Source organism: Ciconia boyciana, chromosome 2 (assembly GCF_034638445.1).
Source record: "Ciconia boyciana chromosome 2, ASM3463844v1, whole genome shotgun sequence".
Lineage (NCBI taxonomy): Eukaryota > Metazoa > Chordata > Aves > Ciconiiformes > Ciconiidae > Ciconia > Ciconia boyciana.
In genome coordinates this window covers 147,423,069-147,446,936 of record NC_132935.1, presented here as the reverse complement: position 1 = coordinate 147,446,936, position 23,868 = coordinate 147,423,069, and the positions used below count along the sequence as shown (strand labels likewise).

Genomic DNA, 23,868 nt, shown 5'->3' with positions numbered 1-23,868 from the left:
GACTCTCCTATACTACAAAAACATGAAAGATTTTCAGAGTGGCACGGAGTAATCCATCAATGTCAGCAGGATTCCTTCAGCTTTGAAAATCTATCCCTAAGGATTGGTGTTATGCAAACTGGAATTATGTGGCTTAGTGCAACAACTTTTTACTTACCTACCCAAATTCCCCCGCACTAACAACTCAGTAATGCATTCACCCGCACTCCCTGCTTCAAATCAGCTATGTACAATTTGCTGTGTGCTGTTAGATTAGCTAGGGCTGTTTGTTTTGCATGGGTCAAAATGAGCATCATCCTCTGCTTTTTGTATGACTGGATCAATACAAGTCTCCCTCATGAGGGCACTCCAGGGTGAACCTGGAGAAGAGGGTCAGAAAGAAAGCAGCTGGAAAGAAGAGACCTTCCCAGTCTTCACGGTCACACTAATATTCAGCTTTCACCAGCTGAATCTATTTTCAGCCAACTTCTGTAAGCAAGGGCTCAGGCATGTATGACTGAAATAATTAATTCAGAAAGAAAGTACAAGGTCTGTTGTTGATACCCATCGTAGCTCTTTTCAGTCATGAGTTCAGTGATTCTGGAATAATTGTAATGTGCTTTAGGAACTTGGAGATGAAGAGGGATATAGAAATGTAAAATATTATCATCAAGAAAATTCAAACACAGATTCCATTAAACTCTGAATCCCCTGTCTCCTTCCTTGCTATAAAAATTCATTATCATCAGCATGTTAAATTAAATGCCTTGTGTGCCAACATAGCTAAGCATGTGGAAATGAACTCAGGATTACCACACAGAACTGTGAATTCCCTTACTTAGGAATGGGAAAACTTGTTTTTAATTCCCCCCCCCCCCCCCAGTTTAAAAGTTGTAGAGAATGAATCTCACCTCCAGTCTTCGCCTTTTTCTTTTTCAGCTATATCCGAGTTATTAGTAGAACCATCACCCCTTGAGTTTAGACTGAGAATAATGGAAATGTTGACAAGCTCATTGCTACAACACTTTTTACAGAGCTGGTAATGAATTCAGTCCAGCTGAAGACTGTAGCAAGACCCAGTGCAAGTGTCAAGATTACCTTGATTTAAGTAAGAAATTACTAAATTCGATACAAAAAGATATATGAGGCTTTTGTCTAGTTTACCATTTTGCAACTAAAAACCTGAAAGAAAACAAGACAGTGATACATCAGTCTGCTGGCCAGCTAGAAAGTGTGACATCACTGGTGGGAAACTCAGCTGGACAAGCGGAAAAAACTGAATAAATTAATGATTGTCCCAGGTTCTAATTCTAGTTGCAGGTGACATACTCTTTGGTGTGACTTCCTAAGAGCAGAGGACTAGGATGTTTCATGTGTGACTGGTGCTGCTTCCAGATCAATTACTTTCTGGCTCTTCTTTATAGCTATTAAAAATAATTGGTTAAATACTGCATTTAGCAATAATTTTTGGAAATTTTAATTTTGACATAGGATGTCATCTGAAGCTGCTTGTTTTTTGAAATTTTTCAAATGCTTCTTCATATGATGTTAGGGAAAGTAAGGAACATTTTTCCCCTTGACTCAGTTTAAAAAAGGAGACTTCATTTTTCTGAAAATAAATTACATTCTCCATCATCTCCAAAGTAACAAGGTAATTTTCTGAAATAAACTCTTGAAAAGTGAGAATAAAAACATTTTAAAATAGCAATAACAACCTTTTCAAAAAAGAGTGTAATAAAAGTTGTTTAGAAACTGTTGTTTAGAACACCGCAAGAAAATCCTATACATCTTAGCCTTCAATTACTATGTCATTTAACAGCAAATTTTAGCTCTCTTACAACAAAAATATCAGATCTAAATATTCTGCTACATAGAAAAGCAAAAGATATATCCATGATGGTTTCAGTGCAACTCCAGCATATCCCAAGACCGTTCCTCTAGTACATCCTAAATCTCTGTTGTAACTTTCAAGCTTCTAACTATGAAAACAATAATATGACATTTAACTTAATTTAGTGAGTGGATACCAGTAAGAGCACAAGAACAGCTGTACTCTCTTAGGCCAAACATCATCTTAGTCTGGACCCCAGAACTGACTGGGAACGATGCCTAGGAAGAGTAAAGGACCCGGGGCAAACAGTGGCAATTCCCTGTTTTTCCTAGGTTCCAGTGATCTGCTCTTCAGGAACTCCCTTTGTATTTGATAATCCTTGACAAATTTCTGTTCCACGAATTTCTCTAATTTTGTAAATTTTGGCATCCGCAACATTCAGTGTCAATGAGCTCCAGAGCTTTCACAGTTTAATGATGTGCAGTAGAGACAAATCATATGGGACACTTGTTTAATCCTCTAGTACATTACTGAACCAACAGAGCCATGAACAGCACACATCCAAACAGAGACTTCTGGGCTTAAGTTATACTGGCTTAAAAATCAGCAAGACATCTTTGTTTGAAATACAACTGAACGTGAAATGGTCTAAGGTAACATAAAATAGGGTCTGAAATGGCAGACAACCTGATGTAATACCACCCTCAACTGTAAAAACACATTTTTCTGTCACGGTAGTTTTAGCCCTGGAAACATCAGTAAGCTTCATCTATACCAAATGACCAAAGGTTAATCAAAGATTGAGAAAAATATTTGCAAGCCTACAGGAGGACCCCAAATTCCCCCCCCCCCGCCCCCAAATGAATCTTTTACACACACCAAAAATCACGATGTAGTAATTATTAACTGTGAACAAGAAAAAACTATACTTCCCAAAAATTAAGAACGAATGCAAAATCTTTATCATAACAAAAGTTGCAAGTAGACTGGGTAAGCTGCAGCCATGTAATTAAATCAGTTAAAGTTGATTTAGTCACTTAGAACTTAAAATTATTTTAAAACAAAATTTGCAATTTCCCTTATTTTAGGCAAGGGCTCAATATTATTTGACCTCAATAATATAGTCTACGATCTGTCCCCACAATGAAGCAATGTTAGAAAGTCAATATCAAAGATAAAACTGATTGTCTCTTCATTTTTTTAGGGTTTTTTTCACATGGCTTTTTGCAAATACAGATTTCAGAACAGAAGTACTGCTTTTTTGCTCTCTAAAGAATCAGCCAACTCCAGTAACAAACCTATGTTCTGCAAAGCTTCATTCCTCCTCAGTTATGTCAAATGCTTTAATTCAAATAAAAATTAAAAACCTAAAATGTGGTTAAATCTTTGTACCAAATATGCATTACTTTGATACTTTAAAATCTACATTAAAATGTCACTATGCATTAAAAAAGAATTGTCATGATGCAGAGACCAACAGCATCCCCGATTTTACTACACTGAATGAGTATATTAAAATGTTGTCCATGGAATTCATTCTTGCATTGCTGAGTATCACCGAAAGGGAAAGGAAGATACAAACACTATTTAAGCAAAATATTTGAACTACAAATTCAAAAGCTAAACAAGCCGGCAACTCTACACAGATAATTAAAGGCTCTAAGAGATGGCAAGTCAGAAAACAGACTTTAGAAAGTGTGTCTCTCTCATAGCTTGAGATGAGGAAAGAGAACAGAAATACTCATTAAACTTATATGATAATAAGGATTTTTTCTTAAATACAGAACATTCTTCTCAGTAACTTGAAGGGCCTGTGGTTTCAGAACACAGTGTTAGTAACACTGCTCTTTATTTCTAAGTCCTTCAGATGCAACTGGCATTAAAGCATTGGGATGAAAAAAAAAAAGAAAAAAGAAAAAAGGAACAAAACAAAGGCATGCTTGGCTAAACTGGCAGCTCACTATGTGACTATGATATTGTTTAGTTTTGAGGCTTCAATTATGCATGGACAAGTTTTTCTACTTTTAATATGGTGCATTAGAGCAGTAGTCACAGGACTGCCTTTGTGTCCAGCTCAGTGAAATTTAATCTTAACCATTTTTTTTTTTCCTTGCTCAGACTTGCAGTAAGAACACAGCAGTGGGCACACTGACACTGCTGTCAATAGCTGAGAGTAATTTCTCTCAAATCCCAAGGGCTGTAAAACTTGATCCCTTCTGTTGTTTTTGCCCGTCATAATCAGACATCTTCCCTTCCATGAGTGACTGGGACTGATAAGGGAGAAGCCTTCTTCTGGGCAGAAACTCTGGGAGAAAATGCAAAATTCAAGAAAAGATTGTTGCCAGGAGGACATCCACCGGTGGCGTTCTGATAGGGGCAAGACGCTTTCCAGGTCTAAACTACAGGAACTGCTAAAATTTACATTTCAAACAACATCTAGAGAAACTAAAGAAAGAAGAGAAAAAGAAAGAAGTGTGCCTTCAGTTAGCAACAACTCTATTTTAGTTAAAAGCCAAAACAGCAGGAGGTATCAGCAAGATCCACAGGAATAAATGAATCACTTCACTACCTAAATAATAAATTTGTTCTGCACTGAAATAGCCACAATTTTCTATGCTCACAAGTACTATGTTGGGAGGAGTGGAGAAAGTAAGATACAGTCAAGTTTGATTTGACTTAGCATGCTCAGCATGCTGTGTGTTACCTGGAACTGAATCTTTTCCTGTCGTACAGTTGCAATCATTCATTCTGTTCTAAGACTTTATATGAAAAATTATGTTTTTCTCACTCTTTTCATGGTGCAAAGAAATAAAACCTTACTGTTAGCATGGCTGCACTCAGCTCAAGCCTGACTATGATTTAATCTATTATTTTATTGCTGGATTTCTTTTTGATATTGGAAGTTTGTGAAAGACTCTTGTTTTGATGTAGTATCTCTGTGCAGCGGCAACAAATTCAACAGTAATTCACGTATCCCAAAGTTATTTTGCAAAGTTTGTCATCTTCTGCTAATGGCAATGCAAGCTATATATTAAAGACTGCTCCATTTCAATTTCTCCATATTTTACTTTTCAGTGTTCTACTGTTCACTGGGTGTTAAGCAGTCACAAGGATTAGGGACAGAGAACGGTGAAGCAAAGGACCAAGCAAGTTGCCTAGAAATCTTCTATAAAGCCTGCAGCTGGAACTGCTTTACAGAAGATCTGGGATAAAGAGACAAAAATTATAACTACAAAAGGAGAATCACCTCTGTACAGAGCTCTACATAGCCATAATCACAGGATATAACTTGAAAAATTATGCCTATTTCAAACTGTGGAAAAATTATTATGCAACATCTGTGTAATGCACAATTATACATTAATGCATTATTAAGCCTTTTCCAGTGCTCAGTGGCCATGTCTATGTTAGCAAGCACTGTGGCAAAACAGGAATGCATTTGTGGATACCTTAGTGGTAGATACTGGGGACTCAACATCCATACTAGATGCGTTTCGGGGATCAGTTCCTTTTCCAGTGAATGCAAAAGAGCAACAGACAAGAATCTCTGCTACCTGCCTTCATTACCTTTATGGCTACAGTGATTTGGGGATCAACAGAAGGGTCGGTCATACCATGACCATAAATCTGAGTTTATTTTAACAATATTAATACATGTAACATCATTTACTTAATAAAAGTGAGTTGTTATAGAGCACACATTTCTTTTATGAGAGTATGTGAAGAAAAGTAGTATATTTATCTTATTTTTCTCCTTGCTTGAAAGAAGACATGCCAAACTAGACGTATTTTCACACTCATTGCTTTTTCAAGGACTTACAGTGTTTGCAGCCACAGATTTCTCCCTACACATTGCATTTCCTAGCCTCTATTTATTTTAAATAAAAGGCATTCCTGAATGTCCTGAGCACAATAAACAAAAGCAGTAGACTACTCAAACAAAAAACCAAAAGCCAACCCCAACCCCCAAGACTGGAATGAAGACTCCCAAGAAAGGGAGGAGGGAGGAAAAGAGAAAAAAAAAGGAAAGCTAGACTTGAAATTATAAGATTGTGAAATCCCATAAATTTAAGAAACAAACACTCTAGAAAGAAGAATTGCTGATATAAATGTCTCTTCATTTTTTGAATGCCCCATCTGCTTTCTCGAATAGGCCCCACAATAATCCCTGTCTTTGAGGTCTCTGTAACTATAGTGCGGTATGCATTTTCCCTCTCAGACTGGCACCCACTGGACCATGGAGGCTGCCTTTGCACTGGCCAGTCCTGATCACTGGTTAGTTAGCACATATGGGATGCTAACTCTGATGCTAATTCTGATGCTCCCAAACTCCCCAAACATTCCTCTAGCTCAGTGGGAAACATTTCAGCTTCTGACAGCCCTGAAGTTATTCCAGGTAGAAGACTTTAATGTTTGGCTTTGTGACCCTTGGGAAGAAAAACTTCAAATTTGAGTTCTCCTTAAGCACTATGAACTAACCATCTTTAAGAACAGGACACGCCCTGCCCCCCCAAATCTCCCATGTAGGAAGGCAAAAGGTTAAATCCTTAATTACCAAATGGAAAGCCAAACTACAGAAAAAAAAACATAAAAAGAACATTAAAAGTTAGACTATACTAATAATATGTCCAAAAAGAAAAAAAAAATTCTCACTTGAAGTTTCTCCAAGATATGCCTTAGCCATGGATGCTTCTCTCTTCAAAGGGAGACTCTTTGATGCTTTCATTTGCCATGAAGCCAAGCAGACAAGATTGCATTGCATCACTAATGACTTTTTGGGGTTGACCTTGCAGTTAATTTGAACTGCTGACAACCTATTTCTCCACCTGTCCCAGGGTTATCTGCTTTGGGGATTTCTCTAGGACTGTAACATTTGTGCCCATCTGTACAAGATGGAATTTCACCTTTTTTATACTTGTCCCCCTTCAGAGCTTGCTCAGTCTCTCTGGCTATGTTATGTAGTGGGAATGAAACTTTAATAAACCACTTACGGAGTATGGCCCCAGAGACATATTCTCCCTCCTCTGTATTTGGGCTCTAAAGTACCAATTGCAAATAAAGCAAATGGGACCAACCTCCACCCTTGGGAACCTTTTTGCATTTACAACATTCTAGTTCCTAACTGGCACATTATAATAACCCTACTAAACTAGGAGAAGAGATGAATATTTTCAAGATTGTCATACCGTTTTATAAAGTGTTTATGATAACCATTTTTTATACATTGATTTTACCCTGTAATCTCCAGCTTGCTATCAGCTCTTCAGAAAGACCTCAAATGCTACACGCATAGGAAAATCTGGCTTGCAGCAGAAACCTGTCCCTCCTGTCCTTGCCCTTTTGCTTGGCATCTCCAATTTTGCGAGTTTGTGCTGCCACAACACTGCACCTGTGGACCACAATTCCTATTCTCCAGCAACACAATGGGACTTGGAGGTCTTGCCTTCTACTTCCCAAGGCCCTGCTCATTTCTGAAGGTCCTGCACATCAAATGGCTACAGCCACGGCTTTTGCTAGTCTCTGCAATGCAGTTCAACTCCCAGAGAGTCCAGTTCAGGAGAATATCCTTATTCAAAAAAGCACCTGAATATGTCCATCATTTTGCATGAGTTCGCATGAATCACAGTGCCAAAAAAATGGAGGAGACAAAACAGAGCTGTGAAGAGAGACAGCAAATGTCCTAGAGTCCCTAATGGCTGCACTGCTCCAGCTGTTGGACCAGAGAGACAGTATCTCTGAAGAGAATCTGGCCATTATAATCTTTCCTACATACAGGAGTGGGTCCACCCTGGCTACTGGGAAGATGTGATAAACTGATTTACAATGCACTTTCTGTAGCTGTTCATGAAGGCCTGAACTTCATGTTCCACTCAAGTTGATCTTAAAACAGCCTATGGATTAGGGCCAATGGGAGACTGAGGATGGTGCTGCTGTGAAGTTACAGAACAACTCCCAATAACTCCAATGGAAAAACATGAATGAAAAGTCTTATTACCTTAAAATATCAAGAAAAGCAAGTGGAACTAAGCTGTGCTCCACACAGGTTGATTTTATTATTTTCCACATTATGACTGTATAGATTTGATAACACAGGAAACAGAGTTATTTTTGAACAGCGTGCAGAAATTTCTGCATATTGCCTTCCCTTTTGTCCTTGGTTGTTTTTTTGTTTTTTTTCTTTTTTGGGGGGCAGAGGGGCAGGTGTTTGTTTTGGCTTGTTTTTTTAAAGCTGGATAGAAAGTAAACTCATCATTATAAAGAAGAACAGAAAACAATATCAAGTGAAAATTAAAGTTACATTCAGTTACATTCCAGTAAAAGGAGTCTTCTGCATTTGCATGGTGAACCCAAGCAAATACTTTAGAGAGAAACAGTATCTGTGATGGAGGGATGTTGTAATTCTGTCCTGTCATTAAATATGAGCGGCAGGTAGTACTCATTTGCTGGATTTTCTTCAGCAAGAACTGCGACACACACAGAAGAAGGGTTTAAAAAAATCGATATCCTCTCCAGCACTACTGATAAACTCCCAAGCTGCAGAAGACTTTGCGACATATGGATTCTTCCGCTGTGAAGATCTGCTGTACCCTTTACCTCCTCTACAAAGCTGGGCATCAAGGGTTTTTTTGTAAAATGCCTGTGTGTTGTAGTAGGCATTTACAACAGAATCCAATAATGTGTAAAACCACAACTCAGTTATCTTATTGTGCTGGAAAGACTAGAAAAAGAGAGGGCTATGACAGAACACAAAACCAGAATTCAATAAACTCAGTAAGGGTGATGTACTTTTGAGGTTAAGATACTCTAATGGCATGAATCTGTCAGGAAATATGGCCCTGGAAAAAATACCATTTTACATATGTCCATTTGCATGCATTCTTTTTTTTTTCCTGAGTGTTGCCACATATGAGTGTTAGAGGGGGAGCTCTAACCCATTTTGCTTCATAAGAGCTTAGAACTCAACTGAATGGAGACAATGCATGGGGATCTACTGGTAAGCCATGGAAAGATCAGCTACACGAACCTTGCTGTATTTGAAACATCTTCCACTTCACCTGCTAAAATAATTAGAAGAAGGATTGATCTGTGTCATGCCCAAGTGAATTACTACAAGTATGGCTAGATGAGGATTACAGGGGGCAAAAAACAAATCATAAAATCAACATGCAATTCAAAAATATAATTTACCAACTAGCAACTTCCACGTTTATGCAAGAGGGAACACAATTAGTACCATGCAAATGGGGAAGCTTAAAAAGCAACAAACACAAAACACACCTCTCAGAAAGCATTAATTTTTGACTCATGCTGTACAGACACCTTTGTCTCTAAAGACAAGTTTTATATTGCTTTGCTTTTGTTATTGTGTGAGATAACAACCCAAAATCTGAAAGCTGTTTTGTTTGAGTATGAGCTCCTCAGAACTGAAAGATAATAGCACTGTTACTTTGGAAGCAGAATATAGAGACTGAAAGTGTTAAGGGTAGCTTACTCCAAGCTCTATTTTTTTTGAAAAATAGGATGTAGGTTTTACTAATAAGAAAACCCCAAGCCTAATACTTAAATAATTAAAAAACCCAACAAACAGTAAAAGTGCAATAATTATAATATTAACACTTGCTATCTGTGTATAAAGACAAAATCAGTTCAGCCAGTGTGTTTATGTAGAACCACTAAGATAAAATACCAGAACAGCAGAATTCCCACAAATCATCATAGGCGGCAACATTTTGCACCAATCAATCACAACATAACATTATGGTCAGCTTCTGCTCTCTCTATGCTTCTTGAAACTGAGCACAGCTTTAAAGACAGAACTGGTGCTCACTTGGATTTACATTATGTCCATATGAGGGCAATCTGACAGTTAAAGATTTTTAAACAAGCAATCAGAGGTTGAATGAAACCATAAAACAGAGGGAGAATGTCCCAAGATTTCATTTAGATGGATTTGATCCATGTTATTTTTCTTTGGAAGATCAACAATCAAATAGTATGGGCAAACTCATTTAATGACCAACCTAGAATTTTTTCCAATTCTTATTTCTCTAGGGCCTTTTCCCCTTCATGTCTGGATATCACTCTCCATAAAGACCAGGTGAAATCTCACAAACGGAAGTGTTTACCCAAACTTCTAAGAAATAAGGAAATGTTGTTTTTTTTTTTAATGCTACTTCATTTTCCAGGTCTCCAGCAAGAACTGCTACAACATGGGACTTCCCATAACTGTTTTCCAGCAGAGAGACAGACATCCTCAAGAGACTATCTTCAAAAGTCAGACAGGACAGGCTCCAGCCCCAGGACAGGAGAAAAGGCTGGCTTCCATGTGCTGACAGGGTCACAGCTACAAAGACCATGAGGTTCTCTTCCCCTATCAGTGTTTGAGTACACTGAAGTAAATGTCTTCATTTTTTACTTACTCCCAATCAAAGATAACAAATTAAATAAAAAAAAAACAGATAGAATTAATTTTTACCTCAATCTGGGTGGTGTTGTCATGTCCCTCTTCAAGCATCAGGTCTGAGAAACCCCCCGGCTCAGAGGAATCCTGCCCCATGCTAGCTCTGTTGGTGTCGACTGATTTGAGAGACTCTGAGTGCCTTCTCCACCTGTGGCTGTTTACATGTGAATCCACTCGCACATTTTCCTCCACTCGAGGGAAGCTCTGAACAACTTCATAAAACACACCTGTTTGACAAAAAAAGAGAGAACAAGATAATAAGTGAGTGGAACTTTGGTTTGCTAATGATAACTGAAAACCTAAGAATAGTAATCATTTAATCAATGTTTTGAACCACTCTATAGCATAGCCAATTACATCTCTGATAAAGCTTCTACAACAGCATAAGAGTTTAAAAGAAGAGATAGCATATTATACTTCTACAAAATTCAAGAATTTGGACTAAGTTTTGTAGACTCCTCTAAATATCCCAAATGTTTTATTTTCCTGCTTATTTCATATCTGGGAAAAATTTTCCCTGTAACTTTTGTAACTTGGATACTTGCCTACCCATAGGTGTCACTTTTCAAAATAAAATAAATCTAAGAAAAAAAATCAGTTAATCATCTAACAAAACAAAAGTAGAAGAGGCAGAGAAACACTGGTACCGACCTAGCTTTTGCTACTGATTTTATGTAGAAAGAGCTTGGAAGCCATAGGGAAAGGCAGACAAATAAACATTATGAGAGGCATGAAATTCCCATAAACATCTGTTCCAGTGTAAAAATAAAGCTGCCCCATTGTATAACTGATAAATGCAAATAATGTGTGAAGTCTGCAGACACTCATTATGTCCCCTGCGAAGGGTGAGCAGTTGGGTGGTGTGTTTTACATATTCCTTTTGGACTTTATTCGTGCTTATTCACAACTTTTTCATGCTAGTAAAACTATCACCAAGAAAAAAACATAAATTCTTCAGTAGTTTCCAGTTTGCCCAATCCAAAAGCCAATCGAAGTATTTTTTATTAATTTATTTCAGTTAACACCATCAATAGGGGGTAGAGTAATTTTGCATACTTTGCACTAAAAATCAGATATGCTTTTCTTACTGTCTATGGGTCTAAAAGGAGAAGTAGAGGGGTGCTCTGTGCTTTCCATGTGCCAGGAAGAAGGGGATCTTGTTCAAAAACCAGAACTGTGATGTTCCAAATGAACTCTCAAGAGAAGAGGCAAAGTAAAAGAAAAACACTGAGAGAAAGGATAGACTGGTAAATAAATTATTTGTAGAAATATTTCCATCGCTTCTGTTTGGCAGAAGCTTCTGAGCAAAGGAAGGCACCACTTCCAGGGTCCTTACTAAGCATCGCATATGTTGTCTAGGTACAGAAGAGATAGAAAAATAGAAAATTACCTGTCAAAGGTTTAAATAAGAAGTAAGATTTTACTGCATCATACCAGGAACAGGTATAGGAGTCATGGATATAGCAGAATCTGCCAGACATTGTTCTTGACAGACCAGAAAGAGTTACAGTACAGAAACAGTTTCTAATCCTATTTAGGATCTGCATGATTCCATTTTTCTACCAAATTCCCCAAAATCTACTACTTATTTCCTGAGCTATTTGATCACTCTCAACCACACTGAAATTAATGTGAGCTGAAGGTGCTTTGTCACCTAGAGAAATCAGAATTTAATAGAGATGCAAAATAAGCAATCTCAGGCCATAACTTTCCTCAGACCTCAAGTAATCAGGCTTCTTTTCTTTTAATTGGTGGCTTTTTGAAACCTGTTTCCTTGCATTTCTTAAAAGCCTTAGAACACTTGTCTTCAACAAATTGCCACTGTGCTCCCTGTTTTATCAGGCAATCAGCTGCCAGATGCAGAGGGACAGCTCAGCAGATGAACTGACTTAATCCTCCACGGTCCTTATCAAAATCTATTCAAAGCTGCCCTCTCTGCTTCAGCTTGGAGGCACTCACCATGGTGTTACGGGGATAAGGGCATCAGAAAGCTGACAGATACGGCAAACTTCTCAGATACAATCGCAGATAGGCACTTTCTGCCTGTGATACGCAATGCCTGAGGCTGGATCCATGGAGGCAACGTTTGCCCTCCTTCCCCAGCCGGGTCTGTGGCACTTTGGCACCTCGGCACTCGCTGCGAGGCACGGGGAGCATTAGACATCTACAAACGGGGGCCACAGTGCAACAGCTACGTGTCTGCAGGACACTGCTCCCTTCTTCTCAAGCATCTTCTCTGGCTGCCCGTAGTGGCTCAAAACCTACATTCAGAGAGGCAAAAAGCATATTTACCCTCATTTTGCACTCCCACTGCAGCCTACTCTTTTTATGGTCAACAGTCAACACGTTGAGGCAATGACCAAAATTAGCAAATAGGAAATGTGAAAGTTAGGGGAGGGTCTTAAATCTTATTCACTTAAGGCTAAGCATCGTCTGTAAAGGAAAGCAATTATACTTTACTCTCCTACCTCCTGAATAGAAATGACTGTGGTTTCTAAGCTTTAAGGTGTTGTAACATAAACTGCTTTTAAAAATAATAATAATATAGTGCTGGAGAGAAGAAGGAGATAAGCACTTTCAGGTATTTCCACTGGCTTGGAAATTCTACACATTTTTCTCCATAATTTTCTTTTACAGCATAATTGCATCATGGCATCTGCAAGATTTGGCATGAGCCATTCCTCATTAGAGAAATCTTTGATGTTGTCAGTGCACAACTTTTATCCTGTTTCAACTGTTTTAGTTATGTGATTTTTCTCTTGAAACAGAAAATGTTCTAAACCATATTGCTACTGCCATTACACTGATAAATATTATTTTACAGGTACAAGCTACACTGACATAAGGAAGCTTTATAATGATCTAACTGTATTCAGAATGCATTATATCCTTCTAAATTTAATAGTAGCAAGAATTAAAAGCATGAACTGATAATGTTTTCAGTTTAAAACTAGTCTTTGGGGTTTTTATTCACTGTTAGCTGTGAAAGCTTCTACCAGTGTTACCACTAGACTAGTTAACTGTCCTGGACTGGGAGAGGTGGGATACTGAAGCTACAATGTGAGATAAAATCTGGATGTGTTTTCAGGGAACAAATAGAGAAATTTACTGTAGACTTCCTCCTTCCTTAAATCTTTTTTCTTAAGCTACTGGGGATGGAGGCAGATGGACGATGGGCTTGGCCAGACCAGCTCTGATCCAGTGTGGTGTCTCTGGTTTATCCAGACAGATCTCTAATGCTGATAAAGTGACAAACAAGATTCTTCTTTTAAATGAACTGAACAGGGTGTTTTCCTTTTATGTAAATATAATTGAAATATATAAATTCTCAGATAATGGATGGATAAATTAATTTTCAAGTTCTAAACGCAGGCAGCTCATGAAGGAAAAGCATTCAGAGACCTAAAATTCCAACACTTTACAAGTTAGGACTATTTCATGTTTCTGGTTGAAGTCTCTGTAGCTAATAAATCACATAAAAGGCATTTTAGAGGAAATGTACCAAAGTATTATACTCTTATCTTTTAGATCTTGGAGCTTGCACTTAATTAACACTGAAGGAGAACATGTCATTCAAATCAATTGGAAAGCAGCCAAATGCTGTAATATCTGATTAATAATAAAATCATAATATTGGCAAACATAGATGAGTAGTAACTTGTTCAACCTGTATGAACAGAGACTCAGAACTACAACAAGCCTTCAAATCAGTTAAAATTGAAACTGCAGTTTTCAACTGATATTTTTATGTGCAAACCACAAGAGTGTTGTATATGGTTCTGTCACTGGCATGCAAATACCTTGGTGTGAAGGTCTGTAGAGTGGTATTGTACTGTAGTATTTTGGAAGCAGTGAAAATAGACTACAGGACTTTCCAATGAATATGTAATTAAGCTGGTGTTTTGGTCTGACCTTTCAGCTCTTGTCCTTGAAGTTTTCATAAAATTAGCAATGAAAATCATGTCTACAGCTCCTTTCCCCCTTGGGTTAAGTTAAAATTTAAGATTTCAGCTCTGTATTGAATAAAGCTAGAAAGGCAGTGGGTGGGGGAAACAAATCTATAAAAAGCTTTCACTGCTCTGAGATGCTTTGGAGCTAATGACTGACTGCTGGCAAGTTCAGAAACTCTTGTCGCAGTTGGCCAGTTCAGTCCTTTGTGGTCGATGTGATTGATCAGAATTACCACCAAAGGCTTTCAGGGAATAGGGGCATCATCCACACAAACTGGAAGGACCTATGCAGTTATTTAGAGAGGAAACTGGGGAAGGGGAATGGGTGAAAATTACAGACAGACTCGCTTTTGCTCACATCTAAGACAGGTGCTTCAAATTTCCTTCTGTACGGGTTTACATGCTCACAGGAAAAAGACTTTTAAAAGATTTTGGCATCTATTACCTAAACCACCATGTACCCAGGTAATAGCTTTTTGACTACCTTAGCTTGCATTTTAACAATTACTAAACAAGCTTTTAAACTGTATTAAGCTAACCTGATGGAGGACACGTGACTGAAACCTGTATCTTCTTGTACATCAGGACCTCACTTTTGAGGTGGCTCTGCTAGTCTGAGCTTTTGGCAGGAAGATGTGTGTCCTGTACTACAAAATACACAGAACTACTTAACACTTATATCATTAACATAAATCAATGCTGAAATTGAACGACTGAATACGCAGAGAAGTTTGTCTACTTCAATATTGTGAATTATGCAAGCAGCTTTTGCAGACTGGAAGTGAAAATTGGGCTATACAAGAAAGATTTGCAGAAAGGGAAGAGGCTGCCTCACTACGGCGAGGGCACAGGTTCCCTGCTTTGCCAAGTCTGCCCTCAAACAAAAAAGGAAAAATTCTAAGTAAATAAAACCAAAATGAAACAGCAGCACTTGACAAGTAAGACAGCTCTGATTTAGCAGGGATGTCTGGTCTGCATAAATCTTTACTTAGAATGAAGATCTAGCTCCCACTTTACAAGAAAAAGAAACATTCAAAATTTTATGGGCAGCAATGTAATTAAAGAGGAAAGAAACCCTATTTTGAAACAAAAAAGCCAAATAGGTAAATCATCTACCACTCATTCAACTGGTTTTGGTTTTTTTTCCCCTTTTCCATGAGGTCAAACAGTGGTTTGTGGAATGTTTCAGCACATCAGAATTTCAGAATTGCATTTCTGAAAAACATGTGCTAATTACATTTCATGATTGCACATATTTAGGCCAACTCTGCAATCTGACTAATTTCATAAATGCACCATAATCAACAAGACTTTTTTTTGAAAGCCCAGAAATACTCACATATTGAAACCTCTATTCAACAGATTGCTTGTGAGATATAGTATCATCTTTCTAAATCTGCCATAGCCCAAATGCCAGCGATATCAAATTTATTCATCAAGGAACTGAAAATGCCATCATACTCCTTTAACTTAAGTAACTTCCTATGGCCCATCTCATGAATCTTTATTTCTACTATGACCATTTTATTAGTAAAGATGAGAAACCAACAAATGTTGGTGGAAGATATGAATACTGAACCCATGAAGTGATAGACTCTTTGAAACATAAACGTTTCTTTAAAGGATTCTCCAAGTAGAGTGCTCATATACTGAATGCCCAATGTCACAACAAAATCAATCATACTTCTCATAAGAAGAATTTCCAGTTTAAATTATCTCTGCCTACGAACAGCTCAACACTATAAAGACTTCTTTTTCTGCTGTACCTGATTCATGGGACTAGGACCAATTACATCTTTCTGACCTTAATTTAGGAAAGAAATAACAGATCTGCTTGACTTTCAATATGTCCGTGATAATGATAGGATAAATGTCTTAAACTCATAAATAACATGATTTGTAAAAACTATTCCACAGTGACAATTAGCACACAAACAGCTCTGTCAGTTTGGATGATGATTTTAAAAACAAGAAAATGGTACTATGGCAGGGAAATAACATAGCTGGTAATTTCCTTACACATGCATTTTATCAACAATATGAATTTAACTTTTCCCTTCAAAACCTCTTTCTGTCAAATAATTATTTTTCACCACTACGAGTGGTAGCACACTTCTAGAACTTTATCTTCATCACAACTATAACTGCTGCAGGTTTATTTATTTTTTTAAAAAATAATATTTTAAAAAAATAAATAAAAGTCTGATTTACTTTCATTTTGCAATTATTTATGTAATCATACTGGTAAATTAAAAAGGTATTGGTAAAGTCAGGAGTCCGAGTCCACTGGTAACAATACTGTAACTTTGATTAGCATACATCAACACTGAGGAAATATTGTCTAATTCCAGCTTCACTCGTACTGTCCAGCTACATAAACACAATAATTTAACATGCATATTGAATTTATAAGCAATCTGATTATAGCTTTATAATGTATTATGGATTTGTTTTGCTACGCTTCCTGTCAGTTCCACTCGGGGACCAGGACCTAAGTTTATTGGATAGAAGCAGAACAACAAAAAAAGACAACTCATGCCTCAAAGAAGGCTTGGGGTTTTGAAGATGCTGGGTAATAAGAGAAGGGGGAGAGAGTTTTGGTCAGTAAACAGTGATATCTGTCATCATCAAAAACCTAACTAATATCAAGATTTTGGAGCCATTATAGTAAGAAGAAGATTTTAAAAGGAAAAAAAGATGTGTTATCATTTGATGTGCTTAAATTTTTTTATACACACCGTCTATATGGATTTTAAGTTGCTTTCACAACTGAGGTTTAAACAGTGACAAGAGTCTAGAGAACGCTGATGGTAACAAGTGGAAGGCATATAACATTTCACACCTACTAGGCTCTTATATGTCTCATGCACATCTGCATCCCACAGGCGCAGACCTTTTGTATTACTTTTGGAACAGTAAAAACACAATTATGTTTACGCTAACAATGCAGAGTATAATCCTTTATCACAACCTTCCACTTTCTGAGACAGGGAGACAAAATCACTTTGAAAGGAAACCACAGAAAATGAAGATGGAATTCATTCTGGTTTAGCCTTTCCTTAAGAAGAAGCTCTAATAGGCTTAGATACCCAGCCATGGCAAATTCAATTTGAGTACTACTCAGCATCCCTATTAACAAAAAAACAGAAAAGCCAGAATTGTGTAGTTCTGATTTAATTTAAAACTCCACAGATGTACTGTTACTGATGTGATATTTTCCAGAGCTTTCAGGTGGATTAGGTCAGAGAGCTGGACCTCATGGAACGTGTGGAAAAAATTAAAAACCGTGCTATTAGTGCCTATCTAAACACAGTACAGAATGCACAACTGAAATAGTTTCTCCAACTGAAAAATGAGAAAGCAAAGAGTTTTCTTTCTCCTTAAGTGTTGCTTGTCTCAGCTGCTGTAACTTCAGTATAGCTTCTCTCCACATAGATTTGGTCTTTGCTATACATACAACCATTTATTAACACTGGCCTTCAACCTTTTTTTCAGCTGGAGATCCCTAAAAATTTCCTAGTAGGGTTTTAAATTTAAGCCCAATCAATGGAAAACTTCCCAGTTCTTGTTTTCCTCTCCTTCTTTCCAGCACACAATTTTGCATCTTAGAAGGGAAGCCTGACTCTCTTAATCATACCTGACTAGCAGAAGAGGTGCTTCCTGATACATTGAACAGTGCCTTTTACTTTCAGCTACCCATATTCAGCATGATTAACACCACTTAATGTTTGCACACTATACAAATAGGTTTCGTAACCACATTCCCAGTAGCACTTCCAATAATTATTAGCAATGCAGATACCCAAGTGTACCTAGGTGAGTATTTATCACATACTAAGTTTCCACATAAAGCAAAAGGAAAAGTATCTGTAATGTTCTTATGTTCGTGGCACACAACTCAAAATATTCATAATTGTATTTTCTTGTGGATTATCAAACTACAGCACAGAAAAGCAGGAAGTTAACATGTTTTAAATCATCTGAGGTTTTCTGATTAACCTATAGCAATAGTGTCAAAATGTTCATTCATGTGTCATTTATGCATCTTCTGTCCAAACTTCACTATATCATGAACCTTCGCTAAGTCACGAAATTATTTGTGTAAAAAGCAGCAAAAAATAAAGAATTCAACAAAAAATTGTCCTACTAAGACAAACTGAGATCTCTCTATAATAGTATATTTATATGCAAATTCTTGCTTTTCCAACCTAAATTCAAAGGTTTTCCAGAGAATACTAATACCAACTGTACCTTATTTAAATGCATTGGACAAAAGTTTATAAAGGCTTTTTTCTAGTTGATAACTAGATTACAGTACAATTGCCAACATTGGACATTAGATCTCCAATGTTTCTCACAGTTTCAATTTGAAAGCATCTTTATTTTTCCTGAAGGATCCAGCAAACCTGCGCACTAGAATAACCCAAGGATGCCAGCCCCATGGTGGGTCAGCTTCTCCTCTACATTCATGCTTAACCAGCATGAGCAAGCAATACATTCAGCTCGAAGACATGCACCCATGTGCACAGATACGTAGATGATAAAAATGGAGTTAAAAAGTTAGATGGACAATTTTGCAGTCACATTGTTAGGACTAACTTCTGTTTCTGGGCATGGGAGAAAAGCATACAGAAATGAAATAGTCATTCATAATTTGAACTGCAGTATATGTTTGGAACTCCTTTTGCATGGCTTGTTGAGGGAGAAGAGAGCAAATATCTGGGATGTGCCAAACTCTGTTAACTTGACTAATTTATGTCCTTCCCAGCAGTCAATGGCAAATGCAACTTTGGTAGAAGGGTTATCTTCATTTTCAGCCCGAGGAAAAGCAAGGGGCTAAGAGAGATGCAAGACCATTGCTTCAAAAACAGATTAGCAGAGACAGCGCTAAACTTTTTGTAGTCTGCAGAGGCAAAGAGCAGCAATTCCAGGGACACTGCTCTGGCCAAGACAACATCGGTTAGCTCTCCACAGGCCTGTCACTCACTGGTGCTGGAGCAGCATCAGAGGGTAATTGGCTTCCTGGGTAGCCCTGTCAGGCTGACTTCGAGTCAGGCACAGGGATCAATGTCAGCATTCACACCAAAGGCAACCACGCTGCATTGGGTGGCTCAGGCAAAGAGATACAGACAGGAAAACAAATCTCATGTATCAACACAATGGAGCTACCCATACATACATGTTTACACAACATCACCTTGCAGGCACAGATTAAAATCTGAGCAACCCAGCACAGTGGAAATAAGAGAAGAAAGGAGGCAGAATAACACCTTATTGGGTACAACAAACACTGATGGATGCACAGGCCAAGGTTTTCCTCTCCTCCCTTGTCAGGAGTGCCCAACAGACTGTAATCACCTTGTTAACAAGTTTGTCTGCAAATGGGGACAAACTCCTAAGCCCCTTACTCACTCCTAACTCATTTCTTACTGAGTCTGTGGCAGCGGGCCAGAATACAGCCTACATAAAGAGTGCCACGGCTCAGAACTCAAACCAGCCTGAGCACCTTCAAACAAGGCAGATCATGCAATGTAGCCCTGGTGCGACTGAAACATGACACGTTTTTCCTTCTGTGTCCTCAGTTCCCTCTGTCCCCCTCATAGGAGCAGAAAGGAAGTGGTTTGGGGTATTAGATGTTTCACAGAGCTTAGGAGTTGGAAAACTGGAAAATGAACAAGCAGTTGCCGTTGCCCAGAAATGTGTAGCGGGGAATGCAATAGTATCTGACATTATAAAAGCTGAAGAAAAAAGCCGCATGACTTTTTTTCCACTGTGCTGGTAAAGGAAAGTTTTCGAAGATGGGAAGGTTAAAATTTACAATTGTTTGTGGAGACATAACTTGGGCTTTCCTTCAGCTCAATGCTAAAATGCACAAAGTGATTTCAGACAGAACTTAAAATTTAAACCCCTTCGTTTTCATTATGGATTAAATAAGGAAATTTTATATCTTCTTTCATTTTCTGCACATGAGGGTTTCCTAGACCAACAGTGATTCAGGATTTAGAAAGATTATGCCAGCTCCAAGTAAATAGATTGATCATTTGTGGAATTAATGAATCCATTTAATAAAAAGTGAAGGCTTAGTGCCAGAACTCACTACACTGTGGTGTCAAGACAGGGTTTTCATAAAATGTCCTGCAAAAAGTAAGAGTAGTAAATTGGCACATTCAAACATGGAGTTGCTCCAAGGGTCAGGAAAAATAAAGGTGGTCTCCCTGGGCTTATGTGGTAGGGTTACATGTTTAGGTCATCAATGACTGAGGAATACATTAAATGTTAGTACTTTAAAATTCTCAAAATGATTTTGACCTAATTTTCTTGGCTTTACAGATACACTGAATTATGCTTCCTGTGTGATACTCTTGAGGCTTTTTCTGTAGATATGGGATGGTCAAGAAATGACAATGATAAATTTTTTAAAAGAAGAGCTTGAAGCTTCTTTCAATGTCTCTTCACCCTCAACCCGCAATTGCTGTTCAACTTAAATTTCTCTCTACATTTACCCAGTTCCCTCATTTCTGTGTCTTTTGTTTCAAAAGAATAGTACAAAACATTAAAAAAGAAGATCTATTGCCTTCCATTTTCATCCATATGCATTAAGTAGGTATTTTCAGGACTTTTGAAAACATAACAGTGATTTTAAAAAATAAGGGCTCCAATCTGGCCCAATGCAGTAAGTCAGTACTGTAGATATGGTCCGCTGTAAGACCAGCCACTAGAGAAGTCAGAACCTTTCAACTTTCCAGGAAGCACCAGAGAAAACTAAGTAACTATAGTAAATATATATGGTGTAGAGACAGATTGATAAAAGGAACCAAAAGTATACTGTGAAAGCCTGGGTTACTTAATTTTTATAGTAATTTTGCATAATAGCTCAATGGATGCTTCACTTTTGCTATCTGTAAGATGCAGATAACGATACTGGCTTTGTCTGTTAAACATATTTTGTGTTACTGATGACAAGCGCTAGATAATAGCTATGTACTATTTTATTACTGAAATGCCATTGTTTATTTCTTCCAGACTCTCTGTTACTGTGCAGGGGCAAACTATTTTCTGTCTTATGAAATTATGATTAAATTTGTCACTGAAATTAAAATGGGTCTAAATGCCTTCAGCTTCTTTTCAGGAAAAATTCTCATTTTAGCTTCATCAGGAGATCTGCTGGAGAAAAACATCATTTTTCTAGCACACTAATGGGAGGAAATTAGAGCAGAGACTGTTCTTAAGCGCTGGCACAGAATCTGCATTGCTAGACTTGATGTGGGAATAAAAAAATAAATAAATTGTACATTAAGGAGGAATTGTTGTAGATATGTATTTAGACTCAAGAACAGCTGTATTAAACCTATCAAGAAGCAGAGACATAAAAATAAGAATTAAGCCAGTTAGAGAGATGAATGATAGAAAGACTTTTTTGGCAGAAATGAAATAATCCATCTGAAAACTGGCAGAGATACTGGGGAAACAGAAGAGAAAATATTGCATCAATCTTGAAACTTGTCAAAGCAATGAAGTTATCTAGCAAATGTTTAATTGGACTGCCCGATATATGGAGTATTGAATTTCTCTTCTCCCAAAAGACAGACAAACTAGTACTGTGGACTGTGCAGATACGGGGACTAAAGTGTGGGAAGGGCGTGTTTTCACAGTTTTTAACTAACCAACAGGACTGGAAGGACTCAACTCCTATAAAGAGGTTTTAGAATTTACAAAAAAAGTATAGTTTTTTATATATGTTACCCTGTTTACATGAACTTCCATCATGCCTAAATAAAATGAGGGAATTGCATTGCTGGCGTCCACTTTTAATCCATGGAACTTACATGGAAGCTAGTTCTTTGGACAAACATGGTCTGGGAAAAGATTGAATAAATGTGAGTTTTTTCTTTATTATACACCTTCCAATTCTACCACAACATTCCCAAGAAAAAAACATTAACAGCTTTGCAGCACTCCTGCTGGAGTGGCTTTGGTAGCATGCCGTATACATATGTTTCATCTGTGCATTTTCTTAATGAGGAGGCAGGGATGGATACTGCTGTGCTGCAAAGCACACGGTGCTTTGGAAGCTGTGCAGGGACAAGCCAGCTTAAATGACATCACCCTACACTTAACGAAAGGACAGATTTACAACTCTCTGCTGTGCCTTGTGCTTTTCCAAGTGGAAGATAGGACATTATGTGTATGTGTGAAGATCATTACACATTGACCATCACATGAAGAGTATGTTATTTTACTTTTCAGAGAGTAAAAAAGAATAGAGGCAACACACTGAACGAGACAGTTCAGTACATTTCTTAAAAAAACACAAGTGTGCTTAAATGCTTTGGAGGGGCTTATTTTGTAAATGAAGCTGAGCTTATAGGGGCTCAGACTTGGTAGACTCAGTGACTTAGATGCATGCAAACACTGCCCAGTGCATTAAGAGAGCTGAAGGGATGGCTCTATGAGGAAGAGACCTTCTTCACAAGAAGGTTTGTTTTCTTCTTGGGTAATCACAATGGTGCAGAGCATTTACACTTCTTTCCAGCGACTTACTCAAGCTGTTGCTCAGGTTCATTATTATCACTGGTTAGAAGGCAAAGTCAAAGAAGAAAGAGGGAAAAATGTCTGGAAATAAGAGTGAATATAGTGGGTTTTAAAAGGTTTTGGACAAAAAGACATTTGAATGTTTACCTCCTCCTAGCTTATTAATCAAAGACAGGATTACTCCATGTACAGAATGATTTGGGAAAAGAAGTCAGTTGAAATGTGGCCTATTTTGTTAGACAGAGACTGACATACTGATATCAAGTAAAATATACTTGAATAATCATCCCTGTTTCTTCTCACTCTACCCACTATAGATTTTATTCCTAACAAGCACATATTAACACTGTCTCAACATGCTATTTTTTTTTTCCTTTCCAAACAAAGCACAGTGCCAGCAGTCAGTTATGATTCCCCATACCCTGTCCTTGAGACTCAATGACAGTAAAGCACTAGCTAGTTGCACGAAAAGACATCTTTTACAGCCATCTTATATTTCTATGTTAATGCATCTTGCTGCCAAGGTTTTAACCCACAGACTGGCTGACAGCCCATCCAGAGCCACAGCAGCCACAGTAAGGTTTGGAAACCAACTCTTTACATCTTGCAATAGGGAACTGATTCAACAACAGCTAGACTTCATTCAGTGTTGTAAGAGTACAATGCAAAGAGGTACCTGATTCCCAGACAGAATATGACCCTAGAAATCATATTTAAATTTCTCAAGAACATATTCATAGTAATTTTGGTTTTGTTCCTAATTAGCTCAACGCAGAGAAGTAACAGGGCACAAACTCTGCCTCCATACCACATATATTCACACTGTCAAACCACTTACACCTCATGCAAGACTCAACCTGGTGAACTTAAATGGGATTTTAACAGTCCCTAGTACTGTTCATCTTCCACAGGGCTGTCAGTTCTACTCCACTGAGGAGTTAATCTTAAATTAATCTGTCTTCTTGCTGAATGCTGCCTACCTTCCTCAACATGTACACCTCATTTACTCATGCAGAGAAACAGCTCGGTCACTACAGATATATCATTCCATATCTGAATTAGAGGGATAAATTACCAATTCCTGGGTGTCTAGGTGTCTTGAACAAGTGACTGTT

The 23,868-nt window shown here is 37.8% G+C and overlaps 1 protein-coding gene across 1 annotated transcript in view; it reads right to left on the bottom strand.

The window, feature by feature from the left end:
• PLXDC2 (plexin domain containing 2) overlaps positions 1–23,868 on the bottom strand; it is a 283,218-nt gene that overhangs the window by 148,438 nt on the left and 110,912 nt on the right. Inside the window, exon 2 of the mRNA XM_072854412.1 lies at positions 10,287–10,498. Within this exon, the coding sequence (XP_072710513.1) occupies positions 10,287–10,498 (212 nt within the window). The remainder of the gene's footprint in view (positions 1–10,286; positions 10,499–23,868) is intronic.